The sequence below is a fragment of the Chiloscyllium plagiosum genome, unplaced genomic scaffold (genome assembly GCF_037043375.1).
Source record: "Chiloscyllium plagiosum isolate Xiang-an unplaced genomic scaffold, Cpla_swu_hap1 HiC_scaffold_9, whole genome shotgun sequence".
Taxonomy (NCBI): Eukaryota; Metazoa; Chordata; class Chondrichthyes; order Orectolobiformes; family Hemiscylliidae; genus Chiloscyllium; species Chiloscyllium plagiosum.
Genome location: NW_028270147.1, coordinates 45,276,829 through 45,302,387, shown reverse-complemented (window position 1 = coordinate 45,302,387; position 25,559 = coordinate 45,276,829). Strand labels below are relative to the sequence as shown.

The 25,559-nt window shown below is 41.5% G+C and overlaps 1 protein-coding gene across 3 annotated transcripts in view; it reads left to right on the top strand.

Annotated features, from left to right (window-relative positions):
- Positions 1 to 25,559, top strand: part of armh1 (armadillo like helical domain containing 1) — a 60,022-nt gene that overhangs the window by 27,060 nt on the left and 7,403 nt on the right. For 2 of the 3 annotated variants that reach the window (XM_087990271.1, XM_087990270.1), the window contains 2 exons: positions 9,706 to 9,778; positions 17,624 to 17,753. In XM_087990271.1, the coding sequence (XP_087846397.1) occupies positions 9,706 to 9,778; positions 17,624 to 17,753 (203 nt within the window). Of the gene's footprint in view, positions 1 to 8,662; positions 8,824 to 9,705; positions 9,779 to 17,623; positions 17,754 to 25,559 lie in introns of those variants that run through there. The other variant, XR_015758039.1, reaches the window with a different exon arrangement.

Sequence of the window (25,559 nt, the reverse complement as noted above, 5' to 3'; positions counted from 1 at the left end):
GGTTTAGATGTTTCAAAAGGAATAAAGGGGGAGGTTAAAGAGGCAGAGGAGTGGCATTGCTAATCAGGGAGAGTATCACAGTTGCAGAAAAGAAGCATCAAGGAGGGTTTGTCTACAGAGTTAGTATGGGTGGAAGTCAGAAACAGGAAAGGAGTTTTCTACAGGGCACCCAATAGCAACAGAGACATGGAGGACCAGATTGGGAGGCTGATTTTGGAAATATGTGGGCGTAACAAGGTTGTTGTCATTGGTGATTTTAACTTCCCTAATATTGATAGGAACCTACTTATTTAAATAGCTTGGATGGAGCAGTTTTTGTTAGGTGTTTCCAGGAAGGGTTCCTGATGCAATATATAGATAGGCTGACTAAAGGGGAGGCCATATTGGATTTGGTGCTTGGCAACGAACTTTGCCAGGTGTCAGATCTCTCGGTGGGAGAGTATTTTGGTGATAGTGATCACAACTCCAAGACCTTAACTATACTCATGGAGAGGGATAGGAGCAAATGGTATGGGAAAGTATTTAATTGGGGGAGGAGGAATTAAAATGCTGTTAGGCAGGAACTGGGGTGCCTAGATTGGGAGCAGATGTTCTAAGCGAAATGCACAACAAAAATGTGGAAGTTGTTTGGGAAGCACCTGCTGATAGTGCTGGACAGGTTTGCCTCACTAAGGCAAGGAACAGATGATAGGTTGAAAGAACATTGGATGACAAGGGATGTGGAATATCTAGTCAAGAGGAAGAAGGAAGCTTATTTAAGGTTGAGGAGGTGAGGATCGGACAGGGATTTAGAGGGTTAAAAGGTAGTCAGGAAGAACCTGAAAAATGGACTTAGGAAAGCTAAAAGGGAGCATGAAAAAGCTTTAGTGGGTAGGATTAAGAAAACAACTGAAAGTGTTTTCCTCACTTGTGAGGAACAAGAAGATGATCAGAGTGAGGGTAGGGCCAATCAAGGACAGTGGAAGGAACTTGCGCTTGGAATCTGAGGAAGTAGGGGAGGTCCTTAATGAGTACTTTGCTTCAGCATTCACTGCTGAGAGGAACCTTGATGGTTCTGAGGAGAGCATGAAACAGACTGACATGCTAGAACATGTTGATCTTAGAAAGGAGGATGTGCTGAAAATTTTGAAAAACATAAGGATAGATAATACTCCTGTGCCAGATGGGATATACTCTAGGGTACTACAGGAAGCAAGGGAAGAGATTGCTGCACCTTTGGTGATGATCTTTGCATCCTCACTGTCCACTGGAATAGTGCCAGATGGTTGGAGGGTGGCAAATGTTATTCCCTTGTTCAAGAAAGGAAATAGGGATAATCCAGGGATTAACAGACCTGTCAGTCTTGTGTCTGTGGGGTGCAAAGTATTGGAGAGGATTCTGAGAGACAGGATTTATGATTTCTTGGAAAACCATAATTTGATTAGTGATGGTCAGCATGGCTTTGTGAGGGGCAGGTCATGCCTCACAAATCTTATTGAATTTTTTGGGGATGCGACAAAACACATTGATGAAGGTCGAGCAGTGGATTTGCTATACATAGGTTTTAGCAAGGCATTTGATAAGGTTCCCCGTGGTAGGCTCATCCAGAAAGGAAAGAGGCATGGGATACAGGGAAACCTGTCTGTCTGGATGCAGAGTTGGTTGGCCCATAGTAGATGGAAAGTATTTAGCCTGGAACTTGGTGACCCGTGATGTTCTGCAGTGGTGTTTCTGGGACCTCTGCTCTTCGTGACTTTTATAAATGACTTGGATGAAGAAGTGGAAGGGTGGGATAGTAAGTTTGCAGATGACATGAAAGTTGGTGGAGTTGTGGATAGTATGGAGGACTGTTGTAGGTTGCAACAAGGCATTGACAGGATGCAGAGCTTAGCTGATAAGTGGCATGGGGACCTCAGCCTGGAAAAGTATGAAATCATTCACTTTGGAAGGTCGAATTTGAATGCAAAATGCAGGGTTAAAGGCAGGACTCTTGGCAGTGTGAAGGAACATAGGGAACTTGGGTCCACGTCCATAGATTCCTCAAAGTTGCCTCCCCAGTTGATAAGAAGACTTACGTTTGTATGGTGTGTTGACTTTCATTAGCAGGGGGATTGGGTTTAGGAGCCATGTGGTTACGCTGCAGCTCTGTAGAGTCCTGGTTAGACCACAATTGGAATATTGTGTTCAGTTCTGGTCACCTCATTATAGGAAAGATGTGGAAGTTTTAGAGAGGTTGCAAAGGAGATTTGCCAGGATGCTGCCTGGCCTGGAGGGCATTTCTTATGAAGAAAGTTTGACGGAGTTAGGGCTTTTCTTATTGGAGCGAAGAAGGCTGAGAGATGACTTGATGTTGAGAGGCATAGACAGAGTGGATAGCGAGAGACTTTTCCCATGGTGGACGTGTTTATCACAAGGGGGCATAATTTTAAGGTGATTGGAGGAAGGTTTAGGGGAGATGTTAGAAGTAGGTTCTTTACTCAAAGTGGTGGGTGCATGGAATGCTCTGCCAGTAGTGGTAATAGAGTAAGATATATTAGGGGCATTTAAGCGATCCTTGGATTGGCACATGGAAGCTAGTACGATTAAGGCTATCTAGGTTAGTCTGATCTTAGTGCAGAACACAACGCTGGCATAACATTTGCGGGCTGAAGGGCCTGTATTGTTCTATGTTTGGTCAGGGACAGGATAGTGCAACTACAAGTGAGGCAGGTAGAGGGATCCAGAATGTAGCACTGTAGGAACCTCAGTCATTGTCATTGTCCAACAGTTTCAAGACTCTTGCTGCCTGTGGGATCTGTAGAGAGGATGAGCAAACTGACCATAATACAGCGGTGAGGGAGAAAGGAAAAATATAGTCTTAATCAGAGGTAGTATAGTTAGGGCAAAAGACATTTCTGTCCAACCAGTCCTGAAGGTTGCTTTCCGTACTTGTGGTCAGAATATTTCATCTGGGTTGCAAAATAACTTAGTTGGGAATAATCTTCAGATACCCTAACAGTAGTCCACAGAACAAAACTGTATAAACCAGGAAAAATTATAGTAATCCTGCATGATGTAAATATTTGCTTATTTGACTAGATCAATCAAATTGACAAAGGTAGCCTTGAGGGAGAGCTAATAGTGTTTTTGAGATTGTTTCTTGGATCAAGATGTCAGGAAACCAACTTGGCAGGCTATTTTAGTTTTAATATTGTGTAATGAGATGGGATTAATTAGTCATGATTTGGAGGTGCTGGTGTTGGCTGGTGTTAAAATCACACACAACACCAGGTTATAGTCCAAAAGGCTGATTTGGAAGCACTAACTTTCAGAGCGCTGCTCCTTCATCAGGTGGTTGTAGAGTATAAGATTGTAAGACAGAATTTATAGTAAAAGTTTACAGTGTGATGCAACTGAAATTATATATTGAAAAAGACCTGGTTGTTTGTTAAGTCTCTCATCTTTTAGAATGACCATATTGGTTTCAGTTCTTTCATATGTAAATCCCAGAACTTTTTTTAAAGTTACATTCTCAAGTGAGCTTTAACAGTAGGTGCCATGTCAGCTCAGATAATGCGTTGTGATTAATTAGTGGTCTCAGAATAAATGATTCTCTAGGGAAGAGTGATTATAACATGCTGGAATTTCGAATTCACTTTGAGGATGAGGAACTTGAATGCCATACTAGTGTTCTGGTGTTAAACAAAGATAATCACATAGGCATGAGGACAGATTTTTGCCCTAGTGGACTATGCAGAAAGACTTAAAAATAGGACAGTTGATGAACAGTAGTAGACATATAAGGAGATATTCAATTTCTCCCAACTAAAATATTTTCTAGAGAGAAAGAAAGATTGTAAGTGGAGAAAAAGACATTCATGGCTAAGCAAGAAGTTTAGAAGTAACATCAATGACTATGACAGAGGCAAAAACTGAACTGTATCATATTGCAAAGATGAGTGGCAGACTGGAGGTTTCAGAAACTTTTAAGACCAACAAAGCTACTTAAAATGCTTTAGAAAGAGCAAAGTTTAATTATGAAAGAAGGCTACCAAAACATAAAAACTACTAACAAAAGCTTTGGTAAGTATATAAAGAAGATGATAGCACCTAAATGTTTAGCCCTGGGGAGTTAATAGTAGGAACAGAAATAGCAAAGAAGGAATTGAGATTTTGTTGCAGTTACCACAGAAGATGCTGAAATCATCCCATAGAAACAGGTAATGCAGAGATTATAGAAAAGGAGAAACTTAAACTAATTACCATTTTAGGAGAAAAGTGCTGAACAAACTTCTGGGAATAAAGGCATTCAAGTCCCCAGGCTTTGAAGGCCTATGTCCTTCAGTCTAAGGAAGTGGCAGCAGAAATAACTTTGGTTATAATATTCCAAATTTTCCTGAATTATGGAAAGGTTCCAGTGGAATGGTGAAATGCTAATATAACTCCTTTATTCAAAAAGGGAAGGAGCCAAGAAGGAGGAAACTATGAACAGTTAGTTTAATATGTGTTATTGGGAAATTGTTGGAATCCATTAAGTGTTGGGACAATTGGAAAGTCAAATCCAGAGTTACTATGGTTTTATGAAAGGTAAATTGTGTTTGATTGAAGAAGTTTAGCAAATCAAAGATGTAACAAGCAAAGTGGATAATGAGGGTCTATAGATGCAGTATATCTGGACTTCCACAGGACATTTGATATGGTGCTGCACAAAAGGTTAACTCACAAGGTAAGTTCACATGGGATTATGGGTAATATATTAGCTTGGATGGAGGATCGGCTAACCAACTGGAAGCCAAGCTTCGGAATAATTGGACCTTTTTTCTGGTTGGCAAGCTGTAACTAGTGGGATACTATAGGGTCTGGTCCTCAGGCCCCAACCATTCCAATCTGTATTAATGACTTGGATGCAGGGATAGAAACTACTCTAGCCAGTTTTGCAAATGAGACAAATAGGTAGGAAAGTAGGCTGTAATGATGGAATGAACAATTTACAAATGGATATGGATTGGTTAGGCAAATGGCCCAACATTTGGCAGATGGAGTTTAATGTGGAAAAGTGTGAGGCTATCAATTATCATAGAGGAACACAGCATGGAAACACATGGTTTGGTCAAACTCGTCCATGCCAACAGATATCCTAATCCCATTTGCCAGCATTTGTTTATGTACCCATCCAGATGCCTTTAAATGTTGTAATTGTACCCACCTCTACCATCACCTCTCACAGCATGTTTCATACATGCACCACCCTCTGCTTGAAAATGTTGCCCCTACAAATGGAAAAGTTTTAAATCGTTCCCCTCTAATTTTAAACCAATTCCAGAGATGAAAGACTTGTTTTAGAAAGAGAGATTGAGCAGTTTAAGCCTATACTCGCGAGAGTTTACAAGCATGAGAGTCCTAATTGAGGTAAGTCTTGAATGAGAGGTCAGAATTTTAGGCTTTGGGTGACAGATTTAACGCAGAGATGAGGAGGAATTATTTCTCTCAGAAGGTGGTAAATCTGTGGCTTTCACTATACCAGAGTGCCATGAATGCTAGGACAATTTAAGGAGGAGATACAAAGATTTTCAATTAGTAAAGAGTTATGTAGGCAACCAGGAAAGTGGAGTTGAAGCTGAGGTGGCATCAGCCACAATTGTATTAAATGGTAGAGCATGCTTGAGGCTGAATTGCCTTCTCCTGCTAGTTCTTATGTTTTTACATTAATAATGCTCAGTCTGAATGGTAAAAAAAATTATTTATTTGGTGGTTAATTAATTCTGGCAGAGAAACATTGAATGGATTATGTAGCATTGGATCTCTCTGAATGAAGTCCTACAAGTTTAGCAGTAAGATGAAACTTTGCAGAATTGAGGCAAGGACTCTTATTTCTTAGTACTACCAGAAAGCACGTGACTTTTACTGTGGTATGGCAGAGATAATACATTTGATTTAATCCAAATAAGGGCACTCCAGGTTAAAAATCCAGTTTTAAAAGTTTAAATTGGTGGTCAATTTAATGTTAATCTATCTATCAAAATTCAAACAATGTGATTTTTATAACCATTTTAAGAAGTGGAATATTTTAAAATCTAGCAGTTTGTAAAATTCGCAGTTTAATGTGCAATTCCAGCTCAGCTGGTGGCAGTCCTGCCATAGAACATAGAACATTACAGTGCTGTACAGGCCCTTCAGTGCTCAATGTTGTGCCGGCCTGTGAAATCAATCTGAAGCCAATCCAACCTACACTATTCCATTTTTGTTCATATGTTTATCCAACGACCATTTAAATGCCCTTAAAGTTGGCGAGTTTACTACTGTTGCAGGCAGTGCGTTCCACGCCCCTACTACTGAGTAAAGAAACTACCTCTGATATCTGACCTATATCTATCACCCCTCAATTTAAAACTATGTCCCCTCATGCTGGCCATCACCATCTGAGGAAAAAGGCTCTCACTGCCCATCCAATCTAACCCTCTGATTATCTTATGTCTCAATTAAGTCACCTCTCAACCTTCTTCTCTCCAACAAAAAAGCCTCAAGTCCCTCAGTCTTTCCTTGTAAGACCTTCCCTCCAGACATGGCAACATCCTAATTAATCTCCTCTGAATCCTTTCCAAAGCTCCACATCCTTCCTATAATGCGGTAACCAGAACTGTACGCAATACTCCAAGTGCGCCACACCAGAGTTTGTACAGCTGCAGCATGACCTCCTGGTTCCAAAACTCAATCCCTCTACCAATAAAAGCTAACACATGGTATGCCTTCTCAACAACCCTGTCAACCTGGGTGGCAACTTTGAGATCTATGTACCTGACACTGCCACCCTTTTGCTCATCTAAATTACTAAGAATCTTGCCATTAGCACAGTACTCTGCATTCCTGTTGTTCCTTCCAAAGTGAACCACCTCACACTTTTCTGCATTAAACTTCATTTGCCACTTCTCAGCCCAGCTCTGCAGCACCTCTATGTTCCTCTATAATCTACAACATCCTTCTGCACTATCCACATCTCTACCAATCTTAGGGTCATCTGCAAATTTATTAACTCATCCTTATACGCTCTCATCCAAGTGTTTATAAAATGACAAACAGCAGTGGACCCAAAACAGATCCTTGTGGTGCACCACTAGTAAGTGAACTCCAGGATGAATGTTGCCCATCAACCATTACCCTCTGTCTTCTTTCAGTTAGCCAATTACTCATCCAAACCGCTAAATCACCCTCAATCCCTTGCCTCTGTATTTTGTGTAATAACCTATCGTGGTGAACCTTATCAAACGCCTTACTAAAATCCATATACACCACATTAACTGCTTTGCCCTCATTCACCTGTTTGGTCACCTTCTCAAAGAACTCAATAAGGTTTGTGAGGCACGATCTTCTCTTCACAAAACCATGTTGACTATCCCTAATCAACTTATTCCTCACTAGATGATTATAAATCTTCTCTCTTATAACCTTTTCCAACGCTTTACCCATGAACAAAGTAAGGCTCACTGGCCTATAACCTCTTGAACATTTACTATCCTCCAGTTTTCTGGCAGTATTCCTGTAGACAATGATGACATAAAATTCAAAGCCTAAGGCTCAACAATCTCCTCCCTGGCTTCCCAGAGAATCCTTGGATAAATGTCATCCAGCCAAGGGGACTGATCTATTTTTACACTTTCCAGAATTGCTAACACCTCCTTATGCACTTCAATCCCATCTAGTCTAGTAGCCTGTATCTCAGTATTCTCCTTGCCAACATTTTCTTTTTCTAATGTGAATACACTTATAGCAAGTTGTTAATGCAAGTTTCTCTTCAGGTTTTGAACATGTAATGTGTCCAGGGTTGTACTGAGGAAGTGCTAATTCTTAAAAATGTCATCCCATGCAGGTACTTTTGAATTAGTAGTTCAGCTGGGCATTTAAAGATTCAAATGAAGGGGAAGGAGCTCTCCCAAATTTGAGATTTTCCTGCTTCCCTGTCTTTCATTTAACTACATCAAAAACAGATCAGCCATTAGTATTTTAAAATCTAACATTTACATCATTAATGGTATGCCTAAGGCAGGCTATGCCTCTGTTTTCCTTCTGCTGAGCTACCATCTTATGCTGATATCTACTATTTTTCAGATAATCCAGATGTACCTTTCTTTTCCTTTGTCATGGTCTTTTTTTCATTCATCCATCTATCAACTACTTCATTATCCCATTGCTTCTCAGTATTTGGAAAAAAAATCCTAATTGTGTCTCATTTTCTTTCACTTCCATTACAGCAAGGATTGAAAATTTTGATTCTCACAGCACTTCAAAGTTGCGGATGGTGGTTTAGTTCATCTTTGTCTTTGTTTTGACAGTAGTTGTTTCTCTTATTGTTTTGAAAATTCACTCAATTTCAGCTTCATACTTTTCACATCATATTTCAAACAAAGTGTTTAATGGCTGCCACAACCAAAAGTGAAAGCAAATTACCGCAGGTGTTGAGGCCTCCTGACTGCAGCACACCAGCCAGTACATTATGTAAATATGTAGTTCTCCAAAAGCTCTCTGAGAACTTTTGATATTCATTCGTTCTCAAGTAGGTAGTACTCAGGTGAAATATATGTTTCACTACTAAGACCAGCCAATTCAACAGACATCAGATATTAAAACCAGGACGGACTGGTATTTACAGCTCATAAATTATTTTTTTCCAGATGGATCACTTGAAGAAGTGCTTGTTATTATGTTGTAGGAGAAAGTGAGGACTGCAGATGCCAGAGATCAGAGCTGAAAATGTGTTGCTGGAAAAGCGCAGCAGGTCAGGCAGCATCCAAGGAGCAGGCGAATCGACGTTTCGGGCATGAGCTCTTCTTCAGGAATGAGAAAAGTGTGCCAAGCAGGCTAAGATAAAAGGTAGGGAGGAGGGACTTGGGGGAGGGGCATTGGAAATGCAATAGGTGGAAGGAGGTTAAGGTGAGGTTGATAGGCCGGAGTGGGGGTGGGGGCAGAGAGGTCAGGAAGAAGATTGCAGGTCAGAAAGGTGGTGCTGAGTTCAAGGGTTGAGACTGAGACAAGGTGGGGGGGGAGGGGAAATGAGGAAACTGGAGAAATCCGAGTTCATCCCTTGTGGTTGGAGGGTTCCTAGGTAGAAGATGAGGCGCTCTTCCTCCAGCCGTCGTGTTGCCATGGTCTGGCGATGGAGGAGTCCAAGGACCTGCATGTCCTTGGTGGAATGGGAGGGGGAGTTGAAGTGTTGAGCCACGGGGTGGTTGGGTTGGTTGGTCCGCGTGTCCCAGAGGTGTTCTCTGAAACGTTCCGCAAGTAGGTGGCTTGTCTCTCCAATATAGAGGAGGCCACATCGGGTGCAGCGGATGCAGTAAATGATGTGTGTGGAGGTGCAGGTGAATTTGTGGCAGATATGGAAGGATCCCTTGGGGCCTTGGAGGGAAGTAAGGGGGGAGGTGTGGGCGCAAGTTTTGCATTTCTTGCAGTTGCAGGGGAAGGTGCTGGGAGTGGAGGTTGGGTTGGTGGGGGGTGTGGACCTGACAAGGGAGTCATGGAGGGAGTGGTCTTTTCGGAACGCTGATAGGGGAGGAGAGGGAAATAGCCCGAAACGTCGATTCTCCTGCTCCTTGGATGCTGCCTGACCTGCTGCGCTTTTCCAGCAACATATTTTCAGCTTGTTATTATATTTTCAACATAAAGATGTATTAGCATTTGGAAATTCCTTTCATAAGTCAAGGTTTTTTTTTGAAAAATGCATTCAGAATGACAGTAATTTTCTTTTTCATTTAGATGAACCCACAACAACTCTTACAGAATCCCTACCTTTGTTTGTACAGCAGACGGCAGCAGCAAAAGTTATTGGGTAAGTGCCAAGTAATCTTATTCAAGGCAAATTGCAAGTTGCCACTAGTATTACAAATCACTAATTGAGCAATTGTTAACAAACCAAGGAAACTATTGTTATGCTGAGAGATCCATGGCATTGTGCAATGAGTTGGAGTATACGGTTTTACAACCTGGATTGAGGTGGGAGTTAACTTTTCAACATAAAGTCCTGTTTGGAATTTGTTTAAAATCTTATTTTGGACTCTAGAAATTTCAGATACTGAGAAACAAAAAAAAATGTTTTTTTTCTAATAACTTTGAAGATATGCAATTACAAAATGCTGAATTTGGATTCTTCTATTAGAACATAACATTTTCCATTGCAAATATTGATATGTTGGAAAATGTTTAAAAAAAAACTCATTGGACAGGACCAGCATAAAGTAAGTGTAATTTTAAACATTATTGATTGATTGAAAATCAAAGGGCTAATTTCAAATTCCTTGTCAGGCGCAGGTTGTGAATAATGCAAATTCCTGAACACACAGTTATACATACAATCCATTTTAATTAATTTTCTCTTGCAGGCACAAACATGACCTTTATATAATTTGGCATTGTGGTAAATGAAGAAAGGTTACAGTATCCATATTCTATAGTATTAGTACAGGTATCATTTACCTGTACATTTCTAAAACAGAGGCAATTTGCTATATAAACTTTCTTTAAACCATTCCTTTTTTAAATATTTAAGTCTAATCACATCACACACCCTTCATATGCTGAAACACCAGGCAATAACTGCAGTCAGGTTTAGCTACAGCAACCTTTAATTGAATGAAGCAGGCAATAGGGACATTACCAGTTCTCCTGGCTTGATGATCTTACATGAGATTGGTTTGGGGAGGGGTGGCTGGGGTGGGATTGGGGAAATGGGGGTGATGGCAGCAGTGGTGGCCAGGTCACACAAGACTCTTAAGTGAGAGAGAGAGAGTTTACTTCATGGACCAGGTTTGGTATTGAAACCATGGGAATTGCCTTGCATGGGTAAGAGGCATGGTCAATGCAAGGTCAGGTCCCATAATGTACAAAGTTTGTGTAGGTGCTGAATAAGAAAGTGGACCAATGAAAGGTGCAGCCTGGCAAATAGGGCAGGAGCAAAACATAACTGGCCCCTCAGAACATCAGCAAGGCTGTCAGAGCCTGTGGGTTCTCCCCTTTGCCTAGTGTTGAAGAAACCTCTGGAGGACAAGATGGACACCATAAATGTTGCAGCCTCGATTCTGTTGCTGCCTGAAGATTAATTTTGGCTGAAACTCTCTGGAAACAAGAGGCAAGCTATGGTCCAGTATGTGTCGCCAGTGTCTGAGGCAGTGTTGGAGGAACTGGACCTTGTGCAAAAATGCTTCAGAAGAGGCTACAGGGAAAAGAACAGTCTTACATAGAACATAGAACATAGAAGAATACAGCACAGTACAGGCCCTTTGGCCCTCGATGTTGCGCCGATCCAAGCCCACCTAACCTATACTAACCCACTATCCTCCATATACCTATCCAATGCCCATAAAGAGGGAGAGTCCACCACTGCTACTGGCAGGGCATTCCATGAACTTACGACTCGCTGAGTGAAGAACCTACCCCTAACTTCAGTCCTATATCTACCCCCCCTTAATTTAAAGCTATGCCCCCTTGTAATACCCGACTCCATACGAGGGAAAAGGTTCACACTGTCAACCCTATCTAACCCCCTAATCATCTTGTACACCTCAATCAAGTCACCCCTAAACCTTCTTTTCTCTAATGAAAACAGCCCCAAGTGTCTCAGTCTTTCCTCATACGATCTTCCTTCCATACCAGGCAACATCCTGGTAAACCTCCTCTGCACCCGTTCCAGTGCCTCCACATCCTTCCTATAGTATGGCGACCAAAACTGCACACAATATTCCAGATGCGGCCGCACCAGAGTCTTATACAACTGCATCATGACCTCAGGACTCCGGAACTCAATTCCTCTACCAATAAAAGCCAGTACGCCATATGCCTTCCTCACTGCACTATTTACCTGGGTGGCAACTTTCAGAGATCTGTGTACATGGACACCAAGATCCCTCTGCTCATCCACACTACCAAGTATCCGACCATTAGCCCAGTACCCCATCTTTTTGTTATTCTTCCCAAAGTGAATCACCTCACACTTAGCTACATTGAATTCTATTTGCCACCTTTCTGCCCAGCTCTGCAGCTTCTCTATATCCTGCTGTAACCTGCCATATCCTTCCTCACTGTCAACAACTCCACCGACTTTCGTATCATCCGCAAACTTGCTCACCCAACCTTCTAACCCCTCTTCCAGGTCATTTATAAAAATGACAAACAGCAATGGTCCCAAAACAGATCCTTGCGGAACACCGCTAGTGACGGCACTCCATGAAGAAACTTTGCCATCAACTACTACCCTCTGTCTTCTTCCATCCAGCCAATTCCTAATCCAAACCTCCAACTCACCCTCAATGCCATATCTCCGTATTTTCTGCAGTAGCCTACCATGGGGAACCTTATCAAACGCCTTACTAAAATCCATATATACCACATCTACCGCTTTCCCCTCATCAACCTCCTTCGTCACCTTTTCAAAGAATTCAATAAGGTTTGTGAGGCACGACCTGCCCTTTACAAAACCATGCTGACTATCCTTGATCACATTATTCCTATCCAGATGTGCATAAATCCTATCCCTTACAATTCTCTCTAAGACTTTGCCCACAACAGAAGTGAGACTCACCGGCCTATAGTTACTAGGGTTATCCCTACTCCCCTTTTTGAACAAGGGAACCACATTTGCTATCCTCCAGTCTTCTGGCACTACTCCAGTAGACAAAGAGGACATAAAAATCAAGGCCAATGGCTCTGCAATCTCCTCCCTTGCTTCCCAGAGAATCCTAGGATAAATGCCATCAGGCCCAGGGGACTTATCTATTTTCACCTTTTCCAGGATTTCCAACACCTCTTCTCTACATACCTCAAAGCCATCCATTCTACTTATTTGTGACTCAGTATTCACACCGACGACAATGCCCTGTTCCTGAGTAAATACTGAAGAAAAGTATTCATTCAGTGTCTCCCCAATCTCTTCCGCCTCCACACACAACTTCCCACTACTATCCTTGACTGGACCTATTCCTACCCTAGTCATTCTTTTATTCCTAACATACCTATAGAAAGCCTTAGGGTTTTCCCTAATCCTACCGACTAAGGACCTTTCATGTCCCCTCCTTGCTGCTCTTAGCTCTCTCTTCAGGTCCTTCCTGGCTACCCTATAACTCTCAATCGCCCCAATTGAACCTTCACGTCTCATCTTGAGATAGGCCGCCCTCTTCCATTTAACAAGGGATTCCAATTCCTTATTAAACCACGGCTCCCTCGCACGACCCTTTCCTCCCTGCCTGACAGGTACATAATTATCAAGGACACTCAATAGTTGCTCCTTGAACAAGCTCCACATATCATTTACACTCTTGCCTTGGAGTCTACTTTTCCAAGCCACACATCCTAAGTCATGCCTCACCGCATCATAATTTCCCTGACCCCAGCTATAACTCTTGCCCTGTAGTACACACTTATCCCTCTCCATCACGAGAGTAAAAATCACCGAATTATGGTCACTATCCCCAAAGTGCTCACCTACCTCTAATTCTAACACCTGGCCTGGTTCGTTACCCAGAACCAAATCCAGTATGGCCTCACCTCTTGTTGGCCTGTCTACATATTGTGTCAGGAAACTCTCCTGCACACATTGAACAAACATTTCAGGACTTAAGGGAAAGGGATGTAGCGATTGGAAAGAGTTCAGCCAGGTGGACCTCCTACAATATGAGTTCCCTGATTGGGGCTTCTAACCAACCGGGGAGCACTGGCTGACATATAAACAGGAGATTCAGGGGTTCTGTTCACTCTAGGAGCTGGCTCTAAGCTAGTTGGGTCAGTGTCATATACTATGTACACATAAATAAAGGGTGACTTGGTGACAGAATACTGATCTTCATGGAGTTATTTCACTCTCTCTCAATACTGTTAGAGGATCTTTCCTGTCATTATCACCTTGGTTATCTATATTCTTTAGAATGTTTATATTAAGAATGATGCAAAACTGCAGTTTAAATTATCTGCTGTTTCCCATTTTCATTCTCGAAGTGTACCACACTTCGGCCATTCTTTTTATACACCCGCAGGTGGTATTGCTTTTTATTTTAATACGTTTTGCCAGTTTACCTTTAAGACATCTGCTGCTATTTCCTAATAAAATGCCCAATTCTCTAGTCAACCACAAGTTTTCACTATTTTGTGTGCCTTAGTTTTAGATTGGACACTGTCCTTGATTGCCTTTTGTTAACTATAGGTGGTTCACCTTTCTCAAGTCCTTCTTTTCGACTGGAATAACGTTTTGCTGAATGTTATGAAATATCTGCTGAAATGTCTGCCACTGCTAATCCACTGACTAGCCCCATTGGTCTATTTTCTGTGTCCTCTTCACACAACTCTTACTTCACATTATTGTAATTGCCTCATTTAAGCTTCGGATTTTAGTTTGAGACCCATGTTGTTCTCCCTCAAACTGAATTAAAATTCTGCCATGCTGTAATCGCAACCCCAGAGCCTATTGAGCTGTCAACTCCATTTATCCTGTTACAAATGCTGCATGCATTCAGCTACGGAGCACAAGGGTTGACTTTTTAAATCATACTCTGGTTCTAATTTATGCTACACTGTTCTGCATATGTTCCACCCCTTCTTTCACACTCTTATTGTTCACCTCTTTGCTACCCTGCATCTCTCCTCATTTCTTCTCGACTTTCTAAATTTCACTTTAATTGAACTCTACACACCACTAATTAGTTTAAGTCCTATCTACAATCCTAGATATATGATTTGACAAGACACTGGTCCCAGCATGATTCAAATTAAATGGAACAATTCTCTTTTCGTGGTACAGGTGCTAGTGCCCCATGAATCAGAACCGGTTTCTCCAACACCAATCCAAGAGTTATGCATTTACCTTCCTCATCTTAGTTAACCATGCTAGTTTGCACATTTATTCACTCGGGAATGTGGACATTGGCTAACTAGTATTTATTGCATGTCCCTAGTTGCCCTTGAAGGTGGTGGTGAGATGTCTTGTTGAACCGCTACAGTCCACATGCTATAGGTTGACCCACAATGGTGTTAGGGAGAAAATTCCAGGATTTTGTGCCAGCAACAGTGAAGGAACAGCAATATATTTCCAAGTCAGGGTCGTTCGTGGCTTGGAGGGGAACTTGCAGGTGGTAGTGCGCCCATGTCTCTGCTACCCTTATCCTTCTAGGTGGAAATGGTGGTGGGTATGAAAAGTGCTGTCTAAGGATCTTTGGTGAATTTCTGCAGTGCATCTTGTAGGTAGTACACATTGCTGCTGCTGAGCATTGGTGATGGAGTGGGTGGATGTTTGTGAATGTGATGCCAAGGGAAGTGAGCTACTTTGTTCTGGGTGATGTCACACTTCTTGAGAATGGAGCTGCACCCATCAAGGTAAGTGGGGAGTATTCCATTATACTCCTGAATTGTCTTGTAGATGGTGGCCAGGCTTTGGAAAACCAGGAGGTGAGATACTCATTGCAGTATTCCTAGCCTCTGACCTTTGTAGCCACTGAGTTTATATGATGGATCCAGTTGAGTTGAATTGATTATTCTCTTTGTGATTTTGCTTTTCAATTTAGCCCCGAGCTGCTTGTAATCCATCAGCATAATCTTTTTCCTAATCTATGTGGTACCTATGTGGGCCACAACCACTGGATCATTCCCCTCCCATTCCAAGTTCCTATTCAGCCCAGGAAAGATGGCCTCAGCCTTGGCACAAGATAGCAACACAGCCTTTGAGACTCTACCTTGCTGCAGAGTATGGTACCTATTCTCCTAAACATGCTATCTCCTATTATTTCTCTTTTCACTCCCCAATTTAAATGGCACTCTGGAAAAGGGAGGACCAGTGAAAATCACTCCCTGCCCACAACCCAATTACTCACCCACCCATAGCCATCACTTACCTACACCTGGGTGTGTTCTTGATCGGAAGCTTCTCTCATAGTGTTGAGTACAGTTGGTCTCTGACTGGCTGGCAACACTTGGTGCCAGTTTCTGCCCTTGACATCCTTAATCACAGGGAAAGGCCCACCACTTGCCTGTTAAATGTTCAAGGGACAGAGATATCAGTAGGAGTGATTATCGCTTAGTGATATCTAACAGAACAAATCTAGCAACTGAAGGAACAAGGCATCTAATTGAGCATTGAGAGCCATTAACAGCAGAATTAACACAATTTATAACTTCAAGGTTTAGAATATCCCTCCATTCTACCATTAACATCAAGCCAGGGAATTAACACTAGTTAAAAAGAGGAGTGCAGGAGACTATGCCCGGAGCAGCATCAGGCATAGCTAAAAAGGATATGTCAGTTGTTGAAACTACAATGTAGGACTGCATGCATGATGTAGGGTCTCTACCACTGAGTCACAAGAACCCTAAAGTTCCTCAGCGTAGTTTTCTGAGCTTAACCAACTTCCGTTGCTTCAGTGACCTTTTTATCCATCATAAAGTCAAAAGTGGGGATGTTTACTGATAATGCATAAAGATGAATAACATTTATGCATCTTCCAATCAGCCACATCAATAGTATGACAAAGATTGGCTCAGAACCTGGGAAGTCTATAATAGTGAGTCTGTTTTATCTATGCCTGCCCATCATCTGGAAGGTGCAGATGAGGAGTGCAATGAAATACTCTAATGGACAATAATGCTCAAGAGGCTTTACACCATACAAGATGAAACAGCCCACTTGATTGGCCCACCATCCACCACAGGATGTCATCCTCAGATGCAATACAATATCTCACCAAGGTTCCTCTAACAGCACTTTCAAAACCCATGACGTCTATGCTTAAAAGGACAAGGGCAGTAGATATATGGGAACATCATCTATAAGTTGCTTGAAGGCATCCTGATTTAGATTTCTATTATTATTCCTTCATTGTTGCTTAGTCAAAATGCTAGAACTCTCTTCCTGACTGCATTGTGAGTGGTCCCATGCCCCAAGAACTGCAACAATGCAGGGCAGTTCATAACCATTTTCCCAAGGCAATTAGCGTTGGATAATAAATGCTGCTTAGCCAACAAGGTCCACATGCCAAGTGTAAATAACAGGGCAAAATGTGGCAGCATACCTCCTTGAGAAGAGCTAACATTGAGGTCTCACCGGCTGCCCAGCAAGGAGGTGCAACTTATTTTTGTCTTCACAAGATTCCACCCATAATGCAGTCATTGTCATATTCCTGTTTGAGGGAGTTTGCTATGTATAAAATGGCTGCATGTTTTCGACATTATAACAATGACTTTTCTTCAACAAATACATTATTAGCAAAGCATTTTCACAGCTATGTCACATGGTCATAAAAAAGCTACTACATAAATTCAAGTTTTTCTTTGAAACATGTAATAGTTTAATATTTCAGTATAAATTGGAATGGATAATGTGGATGGGAAAGATTGATAGCACTGCACTATGCATTGTTCGATTGAACTTATGGTTAAGGCATATTATTGACAGAATAAACAGTATTTTGCACTGAGTCTGCTGACTTTATATCTGACTTATGCTTACTTTATGTCAACAATGATAAAAGTGGTATTCTTCCCAGTATTGACACCAAGGTGAGAACCTATTTATTTTGGAGAGAAGGAAAACAAATTTTTGGTTTTTAAAAAAAAGACAAAATTCATTGAGTTTATTATTTTTATTAATCCATTCTAATTACAGTATTTGTGTTATCTGTTGATAACTTTTTGCCTTTCACAGTTTACTCATTCAAGAATCTGCTGAGATAGCTGAGGAATTGTTGCAACTTAGAGTGGTGCATCACCTCATGATTGCTATGGGAAATCTGAATCATGCTGACAGCCAAAGACAAGCCAGTTTGACATTGGAAGTAAGCATCTTAAGGGAGTAATGATCCAAGTATTGCTGGCAGTGTGACTTGGCATCAGTTGGGAAACCGTTGAAAAAAAATGAGCCCATGATTACCAAATGCTTGTTGCTGATGGTTAAACTTCCCTACCAACTATGTGAAATTGACAAAATTACCTTCTGCATCATGGAGGGTAATGTATGTTCATTCATGACAATTTTTGTTTTATTTATACAGCCTGGTGTTAATTGAAATTGAAGAAAACAAATAACTTCAAAATTAAATTGAAATATTTATGTATTGAAATTTTCTAATCAGTAATGTGTATCAGTATTTCATCAATATTAATGAAAAACTGAAATTTCTGTATTAATCAATGAATATTCCCCAGATGGTTCATTAAGTGACCTTGGCTTCCAAATTTTTCTATCCAATCTTATTACTACAGAAATAAAAGTACTTTACTTGTTGTTAAAACTAATCTTTAAAATACAATTACTATATATTTTTTAAACAATTGATTGCAGTTGTGAAATTGAACTAATGGCGAGGGGGTGGGGTGTGTGTGGTCGCTGTGCAGACTTGTCCTGAGATGTTAGTGTGTGATGTTGAAGATGGAGGCCTGGAATCACCAGGGTACCACTGACTTTCAGGTTGGGAATTGCTGCTATCTGATTTCTATCCAGTGAGTGGGAGAATGGGAAATGACATATCATTGAAGCAGGATGATGTAATAGTAAGGATATCCATGCTTGCATGTGAATGCAGATATGGCTCTCATTGCTCATAGGTGAGAATCTCATCTCGCCAGTTGACACTTGAATGGATAGCAGGACTTTTGACAGCGCAAAGCTCACTGCTGGCCATCTTGCATGATTTTCCCAACTTTTCCTGATTCTATCCAAAACATTAATCAATGTACCTTAGTACAGGAGGAGGCCATTCAGCCAATCAAGCTTGCCTTAGCATTCAATGTGATCATGGCTGATTATCTACCTGAATAGTCTATTCCTGATTCCTTCTCCCAACCGTTTGAAGCGTTCAGCTCCATGTGCTATATCCAGCTCCTTCTTGAAACCATGCAACGTTTTGGTCTTGGCAGCTTTGTATTAGTGAATTCCACAGGCTTACTCGTCTCTGAATGAAGACATTTCTCCTCATCTCAATCCTAAATAGTTTACACATATTCTTAGACTGTGACCCCTGGTTCTGCGCACCCCCATAATCAGGAACATACATCCTGCATCTACCTTGTCCAGTATGCTAGAAAATTTTAATGAAATGAAGGTTTCAATGAGATTTGGTATTACTAAACGTTACCATGAAGCTGTCACGTTATCATAAAGCTAATTAGTTAGTTCACGTTCTATAAACTAGACATCTGTTCCAGACTCTGGAAAGTGCATCTTATTTAGATGAGATCAAAGATGGAATCAAACTCAATTGTGTTGCCGTCCTGTTGGCACTGACAGTTTTTCACATGTAAACCAATGGTACCAAGCAAATTGGCAGCAATGGGGAGAAAACTAAAGAAAAAACAAACTGGAAACAGCAAATAAAACATCATGTCAGTTTCCAGTAATGTCATGAACTCAGGTACAAGAAACCATTCTTTGATCACAAATCGCTGCACATTTAGGGAAGGACTACTTAGTTCATAAAAGTACATCTGGAATACACAGTTACAAATGTGTGCTGATCAACAGCCCTAACAATCCTTCACGTTACAACAACACTGAAACTGTTGATGACATTCTCTTTGCAGAAACATTGTTAAAGTATATGAATTGAGGAGTCTTGGCAAAGAGCACATTTTATCAATGTCCTTTGTGCTTTCCCAGCTTGAAAATTGACAGCTGTGATCACTTTGTGTGCCACAATAAAGATTACACTTGTTATGACTAACAGACTGGGCTATAGCAACTATCTGAACTTTTTCTAAAGCATCACAACTAAAGCACAGATTTCTGAATTGATGCTTCTGGAAAAGATCTTGGACATTAAAACTGAGAACAAACATCCTGCTAGATGGGCATTTCTGGGATGTTTTGACCCTTCTCTGATGCTGTCTGATTAATCCTACTTTGTCTACAGCTACGAGTACAGCCACTGATACTGCTATAAAATATAACATTTCAAACCCAATGTTCCCTCTAAGCTGCATGCGACCTGTACAGGACAAGTTGGCCCCTGTAAGCTTATATGCATGTGTGGCACTAAAAAAAAATTAAAGGCTGTAACCCACAACAAATCCTTTCTGCATTGCAAAAGAAAGTAGAACACATATTGAAAACAAAAAGTGCTGGAGATCAAGCGGGTTAGGCAGCATCTATGGAGAGAAAGCAAAGTAATGTTTTGAGTCCAGATGATTCTTCATCGGCGCATATATTGTCCAGTTACAAACTGAATTTGCTTTCCCATTTCATTAATCTATTCTCTGATAATATTATCAATGTTATCTCATGGCATTTATCATTTTCTGAAAATTATAGCTTTAATTTTGGAATCATCTTCAATTTTTTATACTACTCACTCTAGGCCTATCCAAATCATTGATGCAAATTGAATAGGACTAAAACAAAACATACAGATGTTGTAAATCTGAAAGCAAAATAAATTGCTAGAGCAACTCAGCAGATATTTATTACTCATTATTCATTCCTGGGATGTAGGCATCACTGGTTAGGTTAGCATTTATTGCCCATTCATAATTGCTCAGAGGGCATTTAAGAGTTAACCATAGTGCATGTAGGCTAGACCAGATATAGATATCTGTTTCCTTCCCTAAAGGACTTTAGTCAACTACAATTGACAAGAAATTCATTGTCACCATTATACTCTTAATTCCAGATTTTCCACAATTGGCCGTAGTGGTCTGGCAGCATCTAAAGGGAGAAGAGCAGAGTTAATGTTTCAACTCTAATATGCTTTGTATGTTAGTGCAGAGAGACTCACTTTGTCAAGCTTTACATCTTGTACTTATCAGGACAATTCACAAGAAAAAAAAAGTCTAAAGGAAAAACAACATTTACATTTACAAGAGAGGAGTGCCGATTAGATGCAAGTGGTCTCTGGTAGAGGTATTACAATGGAAAAAGAACCAATTAAATTATGACTGAGCTTAGTTGAAAATCAAGCAGATTGATTCTGATTTGGAGATGCTGGTGATGGACTTGGTGGACAAAGTCAGAAGTCACATGACACCAAGTTATAGCCCAACAGGCTTATTTGAAATCACAAGCTTTCGTAGTGCACAAAGACAGAGTTTAAAGGTAGAGAGATCAAGAGCAGGGAGATTAAAGGGTCATACAACTAGTATGAGTGGAGTGTCAGATAATAAGTCTCTGCAAGTGACCAAGAGTATCACATGTAGTGTAACACGAACCCAAGATCACAGTTGAGGCTGTCCTCGTGAATACAGAACTTGGCTATTAGTTTTTGCTGCCGATTCTGTGGTGTTATGTATCTTGAAGTCCACCTTGGATGACACTTACCTGAGAATCGGAGGCTCAATGTCTTTGATCGCTGAAGTGTTCCCTGACTAGGAGGGAACATTCCTGTGTGGCGATTATTGTGTGGTGTCCATTCATCCGTTGTCATAGTGTCTGCTTGGTGTCATTAATATACCATGCCTCGTGGCATCCTTACCTGCAGCTTATGAGATAGACAACATTGGCTGAGTCACATGAGCATCTGTTGTGTATTAGATTAGATTACATTACAGTGTGGAAACAGGCCCTTCGGCCCAACAAGTCCACACCGACCCGCCGAAGCGAAACCCACCCATACCCCTACATTTACCCATTACCTAACACTACGGGCAATTTAGCATGGCCAATTCACCTGACCCTTCACATCTTTTGGACTGTGGGAGGAAACCGGAGCACCCGGAGGAAACCCATGCAGACACGGGGAGAACGTGCAAACTCCACACAGTCAGTCGCCTGAGGCGGGAATTGAACCCGGGTCTCAGGCGCTGCGAGGCAGCAGTGCTAACCACTGTGCCACCGTGTGGTGTTCCCATGTGTGATGGTAATATTCATGTCAGTCATCTGACATGTCTTGCAGAAGTTACCATGGCACGGTTGTGTGGTGTTGTGGTCAATGTTGTCCTGAAGGCTGGGTAATTTGCTGAGAACAATGGTCTATTTAAGGTTTGGTGGTTGTTTGAAGGTGAGAGGTGGTGGGTACGGATTAGAATAGATTAGAATAGATTCCCTACAGTGCGGAAATTCTGCCCAACTAGTCCACACCGACCCTCCGAAGAGTAATCAAACTAGACCCATTCCCCCTAGCTAATGCACCTATCTCCACGGGCAATTTAGCATGACCAATTCACCTAATCTGCACATCTTTGGACTGTAGGAGGAATCCGATCTTGGTGGGATTGCTCATCATCATCGATTACATGTTGAAGGCTGTGAAGAACTTGATGTAGTTTCTTCACTCCAGGGGAGTACTGGATGATGAAGTGTATTGTAACGGTTACATCCGGTGTCTATCTTAGGGGGGGTCATTGAGGTTTGTCACAGTGGCACATGGAACTGGCCATTGATGAGTTGAGCATTGTATCCATTCTCATGAGGGCGTCCTTCAAAATCTTTATGTCTGTCCTGTTGCTCCTCATCCGAGCAGATCCTGTGCATATGCAGGGCTTGTCAGTAGGGCTAGTTTCTTTAACATGTTTAGGATGGAAGCTAGAGAAGTGCAACATCGTGAGGCTATTTGTGGGCTTGTGGTAGAGTGAGGTATTGAGGTGACTGTCCTTGATGGAGATGCTTGTGTCCAAGAATGAGACTGATTCTGAATAGTAGTCCATGGTAAGTCTGGTGGGATATATTATGAAGGTGTAGAAGTATATTGTACCTTTTAAGAGAGTTGAAAAGCTAGCAAGGACTGAAAGTACAGAGTGTCCTGAACAAAGTAACAATGTAACACTTGTTCGAAACAAATAGCAGATGGGTTGCCATGTAACAAAAATAAATTCAAATTCAGCCAATCAGTTTAAATTAAGCCCCAAGATACCAAAATCCAATCAAATTTGAATTTAATATTTTGATAATATTAAAACCAATGAAACGAGCCGATGTTTTGGGGTATAAAACAAGACACTTTGAATAGCACGAGAAAGAACTGCCAAAAGACCAACAGAAGTAGACCGCTAGCTGAAGAACTCTTTGAAAGTTACCTGTCTCTGGGGAGTTTGCGCAGCTGTACATCGAGGCCAACCTGGAGGGAATCTATAGAGGAAAATCTAGAAAGGAGAATTGGCAAAGCTGACTGGTTTTGAAAGGTGATTTTTTTTTGTAAATCTTAAATTGGGACTTTTTTATTGGACATGTATTGTAAAGTGGGAGATAAAAGACAGGTTTAAGAGAAAGGAGTTATAAATAGCTGTTGTTTTAATGTTCTCTGTTTATTCTCTTAAAGAATAAAATTGTTAATTTTTGCTTGAAATAGTAACCTCTGGGATAGTTCTTTGCCTCTCGAATTTTAACAGATTACAGCTCGGGGTGAATATTTTCTATGTAGCTGGTTTAAATACCAGAAGGATTTACGCCATGTCCTAACAGGTGAAACTTGTTGGTGTTGCTATGTAGTTGTTGTGGTGATTCCTCGCCATGAATCCAACAGAAGAAACGTCGTCGATGTATCTGATGTGTAGCATTGATCAGAGGTCCTGCGTAACAAAGAAGTCTTGCTCAAACTTGTGCATGAAAGTATTGGCATGTTGGAGTGCAAATTTGCTCCCCATGGTCATTCTGTATGATAAGCGCAGCAGGTCAGGCAGCATCCAAGGAGCAGGAGAATCGATGTTTCGGGCATGAGCCCTTCTTCAGGAATGAGGCTGCCTGACCTGCTGTGCTTTTCCAGCAACACATTTTCAGCTCTGATCTCCAGCATCTGCAGTCCTCACTTTCTTCTATGGCCATTCTGCATGTCTGGATGAAGAACTGATTTTTGAAGGTGAAGACATTACGATCGAGGATGAAGCAGATGAGTCGTAAGATGATGTTGGAAATTGACAGTTGTTGGTATTGAGTACTGAGGCTGTTGCAATGATGTCATCATCATGGGGGATGCTGGTGTAAAGTGCTGAAATGTCCATTGTGAGGAGGAATGTTCCTAGTTTGACTGGTCTTTGGGTGCTGAGTTTCTGCAAGAGATCTGTAGCGTCGCAACAGAAGCTGAGGGTTCCTTGTACATAGGTTTCAAGATGCCTTCGACATAGCTAGAGAGGTTCTCAAATAGGGTCCTTTTGCATGATACAATAGGACATCTAAGTGTGTTGGCTTTGTGTATCTTCTGAAGGCAGTAGAAGTTCTCTATGCAAAAAGTACGCTGGATGAGAGTATATAGGATACACTGAAGATCTGGAGATTGAATTAACAGGTGTGTTCTTTGGTAGGATCGGCAAGTAGTTGAGTGTGTTCCTGGTTGTTCAGTTGTCAGTATGCTTCTTTGTAGTAGTCCATTCTATTCTGTATAATGCTGGCTTCTCCTTTGTCTGCTGGTTTGATGACAATGTTGCGATTGTTCTTGAGCGCATGGATGGCGTTGCTTGGGTGACGTACTATACTATCTTGTGAGTGCGGCTGATGAATCTGGCGTTAACGCATCTCCTGACAACTTGAGCACGCATGTCAACCCTGGGACAATGGCCTTCCGGAGGGGTCCAATTTGACGAATCCTCCATTGGTCATTGAACCATGAATCTCTCTGTAGACTGTTCAGTTCATTAGTTGTGTCGTGGCCTCGCTGCTGACATCTTGGGGTTCATTGAAGCATTCCCGGACCCTCATAATGCCTGATGAATTTCTCTGTGTCTGCTGTGAGACCAAGAGGGTCAATTTTGGTAGTGGGCCAGAAATTGAGCCCTCGGCTGAGAACTTTGATTTTGTCCAGTTAAAGAGTCTGGTCAGACAAGTTGATGACGTTATTCAGCTGTTGACACATTACTCACACCATCTAACACTCTTGGTCACCTGCAGGACTTATTATCCAACACTCTCACACCAGTAGTATGATCTTTTGTCTCTCTGCCTATAAACTCTGTGTCTTTGTGCTCTTCTGTCTCACTACAATGGATCACCAATGGTACATAAACAACCCCCACCCCCACCCCCAGACCCATAGTCTGTCTTCCCAGTAGACCAAGACTAGCAAAGGAACTGCAATGCAAACTGAAACACCTAGTAGAAGACTCAAGCCACTCCATCCATTCCACCCAGGAATTCCTTAACATCATCAAAGGCACCAAGGTAGAGGACGACGAGGTCATGGTTTCCTTTGATGTGACAGCCCTATTCATATCAATATCACCTTAGACAAAGAAACACTGGCCTCACTGCTAGACGAAGCAAGGACACAAACACCTGTCAGCACCAACTCCATCAGCAAGGACAGCATCCTCAAATCAGTAGACCTGTGCCTCACAACCCACTTCATCTTCAATGACAAGACGTACAAACAAATCATGAGACGCCTATGAACTCTTAGCAGAAGAAGTTATGCAGAGGTTAGAATGAACAGCCCTTTCCACGATCCAGCCCAAGTTTTAGGTCTGCTATGTGGATGACACCTTTGTCATCATGAAACGCAACAAATTAGAAGAAACCCACAAACACATAAACAATATCCTTGCTGGTGTAAAGTTCACCAAAGAGGAAGAGAACAATAACAGACTCCCCTTCCTAGATGTCACAGTAGAATACATTGCCAATGGAGAGCTTTGGCCAGTGTTTACAGAAAATCCACACACACTGACCAGATATTCAACTACAGGAGCAATCATCCCAACACCATAAACGGAGCTGCATCAGGACA